The 8,046-nt window shown below is 42.0% G+C and overlaps 1 protein-coding gene across 1 annotated transcript in view; it reads right to left on the reverse strand.

Moving 5' to 3' along the window:
- plekha6 (pleckstrin homology domain containing, family A member 6) overlaps nucleotides 1-7,419 on the reverse strand; it is a 55,938-nt gene extending 48,519 nt beyond the window's left edge. Inside the window, exons 1-4 of the mRNA XM_076096735.1 lie at nucleotides 7,403-7,419; nucleotides 5,699-5,860; nucleotides 3,809-3,927; nucleotides 3,264-3,364 (exon numbers count right to left, since the gene is read on the reverse strand). Coding sequence (XP_075952850.1) covers nucleotides 3,264-3,364; nucleotides 3,809-3,927; nucleotides 5,699-5,860; nucleotides 7,403-7,419 — 399 coding nt within the window. The remainder of the gene's footprint in view (nucleotides 1-3,263; nucleotides 3,365-3,808; nucleotides 3,928-5,698; nucleotides 5,861-7,402) is intronic.
- Nucleotides 7,420-8,046: the final 627 nt, after the last annotated feature.

The following is an 8,046-nucleotide window of genomic DNA, read 5'->3' on the forward strand; positions in this document are numbered from 1 at the left end:
GCAGTATAAATATGTTATTTTTGCCTATTCTAAAAATGATTTCTGCATGAACAGACCTGCATACATTGGGTGTGACTAGCAGCCATTTGATTGTAGTGAGACTATTTTTCAAAACTTGACGTTACTGTGTAATGTGTCTAGGATGATCACAGTCATGAAACATTCCAACCACAAACTACAGACCTAGTGCATTCAGGGTTTGTTCTCGGTATATTGACAATAAGGGGATTTCTGAGCAGTTTCCACAGAAGTGTTCACCATCCAACCGACGAAAAACACAAATCTGACAGAAATCTGCAAATGTGGAAAGTTTTGAAATCGCAGACCGCCTTTTTCTATGGTGTTCTTCAAGGTCTGGGTGTCTTAATGTGGTATTTTTGATAATTTTTATGAATTCTCAAGTGGCAAAAAAATGGTAGGAATTTGCACCAAAGGTGAGTAATTTAGGAGACATGATGGAGCATGGGGAAGGCATCATAGACTTCCATCACAGTGTTCTAAGCCCCTTTTTAGTTTCACAATTTATTTTATTTTATTATTGCAATAATTATTATATATTATAATTTATTATTCAATTTCATTTCTGCTCTATGACTAGAACAACTTGACACACACTACTTAAGTGCATCTCAAATCGATCTTCAGGTTCCAGGCTTTTCAGATGATGATCCCCTTAAACCCCCCCACACACACACACTCCAAAAGAAAGAGAAAAACAGGTGTATGTGGGTCTCTTAGAGTGACACACACTCATTAATCAGTTTTAAACACAATCTGAAATTCCCAAATTCAAATTTACCGTAACGTAGACAGACCCTTATAGAGAGAGAGAACTGATGGCAGCATGATAATCCACCAATTAACAAACAGCCGACAAAAGAGCAGCAACAAGAGAGCAGAAGAACGAGTAAAGGGGACAACAATATACCAATCTCCTGTTAGAGAAGCATAGTATAAATACCAAGCAATGACTAATCCAAAGATCACATAAACAATTCAAATTGACCAATAAGATCAAGCAGGTCACCACAGTGTGGCAAGCTGATGGTGTCCTCGCAGTCAAAGTCAGAGTCAACAGCTAAACAAACAGCTCTGTTGCACTGCTCCCAGACCAGCGGGATCTGAAGAGGGCCAAGTTCCACATCAACTGAAAATATGTACAAAACTGTCGCAGTCGGTGATGGGCAACAGATGCAGGCTGTCTGATGAACACCTCAATGTCGGCCAGAGTTTCACAATAGATTAATTACATAGTGGATGTGGTTACCTTAGCTTAGCATTGAGACTGGAAGCAGGGCTCTGTCAACCTACCCAGCCCAGTCTCCCTAGAAATAACATCCAGATGATTTGACTCTGACCACGCTGTCTCTATCACTCAGCCTTCAAAACCACTTCAGAAGAAGAACTTTGATTCAAAGGCCTTGTCATAATCTTTTATGTTTACTTTCCTATCTCTATATTTATTTGTTTCCAATATATTTATAGCGTTACTCTTGAAGATAAATGTAGTCTTTTAACTGTGCTGTATTTGCAACACCATGATTACTCATTTTAATATTAGACATTGAAGTTTTTCAATATTAACTCTACAGTAAGATTGGAAAGGAAACAGAGTGTCCAGTCAGTTCATTAGCACCTTAATCCTTAATCCTTGGCAAGCTGTCAAAGAGTATATTTGCTTAGTCTATCTCCACTCAAGGTGTGTGTGTGTGTGTCTGTGTGTGTGTGTGTGTGTGTGTGTGTGTGTGTGTGTGTGTGTGTGTGTGTGTACACACACAGTGGGTACATGCCCTGGACTTTGCACCAGAGCTTGTACTGGGCATGCAAAGAAAGAGAACAACAGAAAGGACTAAATGTTCTGAAAAGTGAATAAAACTGATAACGACAAACAGTGAGTGCAGGAAGAGAAGAGGCACAGGGAGAGGAGGAGATAGAAGAGAGAGATGGAGACAGAGAGCTGTCACTGTGTGTGTGTGTGTGTTACATGCTGATGCTGAAGGGGAAACAAGGCTAACTTTCCAACTTATATAAAGCTTTACTCAGCAGTTTCAGATCCAGCTAACCTACATTACATCCTCATCGTCTCATCTTTATTCAGCTCTGACTAACAGCTCTGTTAGCTGGTATGCTGTTGCTCCTCTGGAGCTGTTTGTCCCCAACTGTCAGAGCTGCGGATGTGATTCCTGAGGATCTGAGGAAACACAGCCTTGATCTGTTTGTTAGGAGGAGCAATTATACAATGAATATGTTTTTGGTCCTTGATTGTCATTGCCTCCCACCAAACATAAACCTTGCAGAGAAGTCCCACTGTGCCTTTAGACTACAATTATGTTTTTTACACTGGGACATGGTCTTGTAGGTGCTGTCCATCTTGGACATCACGGATATGATGCTACTAAATTGGTTGTCAATGGAAGGCATGATAAAAACCTGCATCAGTCAAACTGTTGATGATGACTGTTTACTCAAGCAGCTTGTTGTCCACTTCTTCCAAACAACTCAACTTCGTTAGAGCTCAAAAATAGGCAAAGAGAGACTGAATGTTCGATCCACACCAATAACCAATATGATGAACCTTACAGGGTTTCCAATGCAAGGGGATGGTTCTGGTGCATTGTTTGTGGGAAATTAAAACAATTAGCAACGTTATATACATAACATCAACAAAAAGCAATATCTGATCAAAAATAAGGGAATGAGAATCTGATCAAACATTAAAACCCGATTAATGGACGTCCACATTTAATGTAGCCTCCCCAACTGAACATGAAACCATCAGTCCTTCACTCTGATGGGACTGAGAGACTCTAGTTCCCATGGGGCTCTTCAACTGTCATAAATAACATCATGTGACTCAGGCATGAAGCCAGTCAGCTTCTATCAATCAACCAAAACCAAACCAACACCCTTAACTAAGCCACAGCGATGGAATCAAGGAACAAGTTCAAACATCAGTAAATCCTGCTTTTGCAATGAGTATTAATATTGCACAAAGAGCAGTTTTCAATGGTTGCAGCAATGGTTCTTTAAGACTTGTACTCATGAAAACCTACAGCCAACAGCCTTTCAAAACCACTGTTTTGGAACATCTCTTACACTCTTAAATGACCCAATGTGTTCCTACATAGAACCCATTGTTTTCCACTAACGTATGAGCATTGAAAGTCATATGCACTCATTATGTTCCCCAGCACCCCAGCATGAAATGCAATAACACATAGACCTCCCAGTACCCTGTGTCTCTGCGCCAGGATGTTACTGACCTTAAAGGCAAACTTGCGGGTGATGTTATCCGAAGGCTCCACTCCTTTGATCCGGAAACTAAGCAATGGCAAACTTCCTAGCACCGTGTCCTCCTTCTCATCTGTGAGGAGAAAAATGAATGTGTGAAAACCTCCTCGAAAGAATCAGAGAAACAGAATCCATGATCCAGGGCATGGCTACAACTACTGCATGAGAAAAACAACAATTACAGCCTGAGAGAGTTCATTCAACCTGCAGGATAAAAGACAGCAACACAGAGGAGGAGTGTTCAGAGCCCAAACATGAGAGTGGAATCCAAGCTGCTCTCCTCCCAGCACACTCTCTGCTCCCACGGTGACAGCGTCCTAGAATAGATATCCATTATGGTCCGAGGGTCCCTGTGATAAGCAGCGGTAATGGCTCACACACACACACACCGGGATACAGCAGTGATAAATAGAAGGTCTGTAGAAGGAGAGCACCGGTGCTGACTAAATAATGGAAGGAGGCATACAAATTTCAGCAGTTTGAAAAGGAATACACTCCTCTCTCTGTGACCTCCTACCTCTTATTTCCCGAATGTAGCTCTGCAACGACACTCTCTCTACTGAGTGTGAGTGTTTATGTGTGGGTGTGTGACAGAGAGAGAGAGAGAGAGAGAGGGAGGGAGAGAGACAGAGAGGTCTGGGGGAGGGGGAAGTGCTTGTGCAATCATACAATACCCTGATCCCTGCTCTGTGTGAATGTGTGTGTGTGTGTGCGTGTGTGAGAGAGAGAGTGTGTGTGTGTGTTGTGTGTTTGCGCGAGATAATGATCAGCCCATGTGACTCAGTGTTGCAGGAATCCCCCAGCCCCCAGCCAACTGTACCTGCTGCTCGTCTGCGCCAATGACACACGCACACACGCACACACACACACACACACTTAAAGGGACAGCAGGTAAATAGAAACACTTCTGCCTCTCTCCTGTTCATGTCTACCACTCACATTTGAATGATTTATTGATTTCTGTATTTATAGACTGAAACCATGAACATGCATTCAGTATCCCCTGTGATGATGATACAAAGTGACAAGATGGGGAAAAAACACTTAATAATGACGCTAGGAGTATTTTCACAGGGGAAATTATATAAATCATATTTTTCTTACTTACTAAGAGTGAGTATCTATCCATGCAGATGCGTTTGGTTGTATTGGTCCAGCTTTGATATATCTGCCACCAACCCAATACAATGGAGGAGATTGGAATGCCATTTGAGGTACTCACAGTATTAAGACATGACAGTAACACTTGATTTTAACAACTGCATTAAGCCATTAAAAGCTGTATGTAAACAATTAATACATATTTTTAACACCCTTTTTTGTGTTTATTGATAAAAAGTCAACAACTATAACTGCTACTGTGAAGCATTTGTTATTGCTGTATGGACTGAAGATAAAGATAATGTGTGACATTTATTATTTTAAGTATTTTTGTCATGAGTCCTTCTTGATCTCTCACTCTCATTCATTCTGCCTGGTTTCCGTGATACTAACTCTCTTTTAATTTCAGACCTAGCGGAGGAGAGAGAGCCCTGACAACCAGGCAAAAGGACCCATCATCGTTTTGTTTTTACTCGTTGGTTCCTTTTTCGAATGCACCTAAACCGGTAGAGCCTAAGCAACTTGCCAGTACCAGGCTCACCACAGCAGAACAACAGCGCCGTCTGCAGGGGAACTGCTGCAATTTGCGACCAGAGTAGCAAACCTTTCGAGTAAAAGGAGAGGCTCACCTGTCACTCTCCAAAAGGCAATTTCACCCCGTGCTCCATGCCCATGTTGGAACTACAGACATTTCTAACCTACCACCTGGCACCCATTCAGCAGGAGTCCCTTCCCCAACCCATAAACACAAGTGCTCTCGATTGACCACTATGATATTCTGATACAGAACATTGGGGCATGTTATGTAATCACCACAAATCTGTAACATTCATAATCCACATATTGACTGGTGCACAGGCTCCATTTTTCAATGGAACAGCCACTGCCATAGCCTTCTGACCAGAAGCTTCATACCTGTACCTTTTTCTCATGCAAGCTCACTCCAAAGGAACACAACAATGACATGGCATTGGTTGGGTTAGGGTCTTATAGTCAACCAGGTAAAAAATAAACAAACAAATAAATGAATGAATGAATAATAAAAAAAATGCCATGTTTACTTCTGGTTTCACACGGGACACAGGCCCTGATCCTGGGCTGGAAGTCCTTGTAGTGGCAAAAACTCCTAAAGTTGGGTTTTTCCTTAAATGCGGCTCCTACAGTCCTACAGTATGCTCAGAAGTTATCCACAGCAGCGCAGCTCATGAAGTCTGTAAGAAGGATCATGCCGTCCACATTCAAGCAAAGTGCCCTGGCCATTACTGACCTCATCACAAACCACAATAAGCATGCTCAGTTGCCATACTGGCAACTCTTCCATGGTGTACCGGTGTATTCTTGCGGCTCGTCTCGATCGGTGGGCTTTTGAAGGATATCACAGTCAGTGCTTCTCAGACTCTGGCCTCCCTCTACTCCAGATTTGATATAATCTGCATCGTGTGAGTTGCCTCCCCGGAAGCTTTCATGTCTGGGGCAAGCAACGGAAACACAAACGGCTCACATTCATGAGTAAATCATTTGTCAGAATTTCTCAATGCAAGCATTCCTTTTCACGATTTATGCGATAGCATCACGCAGTTAGCTGCCACACAAGTCATCATCGTAAGCTTTCACATGGTAGTAAAAGTGCTCGCTGCATATGCATATAACTGCTGGTGGAGTTTTTGCTTCGCAGCTACGTCGCTGCTCACTGTTCTCCTCGATAACATGTTTTTCTGGTCATAGCTGACCTCGACATTACATTCACGTCTTTTTGGTCACAATCATTTCGATCTTTAAAGATTTTTTTAATTTTATACTGTCTGCCTGTCTGTCTGGATGTCTGTCTGTTGTCAGATTTCTCACAGTAAAAGTGTCACAATATTCAGTCACAAATCTTTTCAGGTGTATTGTAGGATCACAAAAAAAAACTGGGGCACCCAGATCGCTCACATGGTAGAGCACCCCATGCACCAAGGCTGAGTCTCCTACCTCAGCAGCTCTGGTTCAAATTGAATCAGGGCCCTTGGCTGAATGTCATCCCCTCTTTCTCTCCCTCAAAGATGTGTGCAGTCCGAGCACGGCAGTCAGGAGTAGGTGGGTAAGAAGTGGGGAGTGGGTCATTAGCCCAGCCTACTTTACACCTCGGCCTGATTTGGCATGATTCCATCGCAAGATGGCCTCCTGTTGATGTATTCTACTTATTCATTAATTTGTTATTCATTGCGTTCTTCTAGATACCTACTATTTATAGCTTTCTGCCAATTCCTCCTATCTGTCGTACTCTGGTAAGTGGGTCACTGTCAATGTATCATGGTCTAACACAACCTCCTACACTGCATCATGGTCTAATGTGTCCAACAGGACAACTTCTGGGTCTCACCGTAGAAGAGGTTTAATCTCAGTATGTCTTCTTAGTTAAATAAAGGTTATCTACATATATTGCATTTAGACCTATCATAACCCCAGTCATTGCATCATAGTCCTTGTGACCTCACATGTTGGTAACTTTATTATGTCATGTGGTATCGCATTCAATGCAGCAGCACAGGGGATCTGTTAGCGGAATTACATACGTTGCAGCAGCAGCATTGGGCATCTGTTAGTGGAATCACATTTGTTGCAGCAGCATTGGGAATCTGTTAGTGGAATCACATACGTTGCAGCACTGGGTGATTAGTTAAAATTAATTTAATTTATTGCAGCAGCAGCATCGTGAGGCAATCTCATGTAAGGTCCGTATAGAGTTCCGTCTTGACCTGCTCTGTACAATAAGTATAGATATATTGATTGTTCAGGCTCTGCCCATACTTCTTTCAAGTGTGCCTCCCTCATAAGTCATGATTTAACTGATGTTGGAGTTTTTGCGACTGCTATTATTTTCATTTTGTTGCCTGCTATCATAATCCACTGTTATTGCATCGTTAAGCTTTTTTTTATTAATTCTTCCGTAATCATGCCTGCCCACATTCTTGATACATGCATATAACTGGTGGTGGCGTGTTGACTTAATGGCTGTTTTGCTGCTCACCGTTTCCTCTTATCCATTATTTCCAGTCAAAGATAACTCGATTAATATATAATTCAGCTAATCACTAATATTCATGTATTCAGCTAATTCTTTACATCCAGGTATTCTATTACTCAGTGGTGGGCCGTCAGGGCCTGCAAAGCCTTCTCTGCTGGCCTAAACAGAATCACAAAGTTATATCTATTTTATAATTTAATAATTTTTCTTAAATACACTACATGTATTATAATTTATAAAAATATTTTTCCCATTATCTTATTTTCTCATTGCACAGCTACTGTCTTCCTCATTTGCTCTGCTTCCAGTGCAGCTTGTTTTAAGTAGAGCTTTTATCCAATCAGATTTCACCTCTGTGTCTCTAGGTAAGAACAGAGGCAGAGGCCTGCAGACTCACAAGTGAATCCATGTGCAGTTTAAGTGAATGGGGACGATATTGTTGATTGTCATAGTCTTCAACCAATCAGATCTTTAGTTTGACATGTTGGGCGTATTCTTTGACGTGCCAGAGCCTGCTAGCTGGCCTACAAGTACGTGATTGGTCGGTGGGCTAGCGTGACATGTTGGGCGGTGACAATCCCGGTGACATTTTCAGCCTCAAACGCATTAAAACGTATTCAAGAAATACAACTGGGGAGGCTCGACTG

This window comes from Anarhichas minor, unplaced genomic scaffold (genome assembly GCF_050575085.1).
Source record: "Anarhichas minor isolate MPS153535 unplaced genomic scaffold, ASM5057508v1 ptg000023l, whole genome shotgun sequence".
In the NCBI taxonomy this organism is placed as follows: Eukaryota; Metazoa; Chordata; class Actinopteri; order Perciformes; family Anarhichadidae; genus Anarhichas; species Anarhichas minor.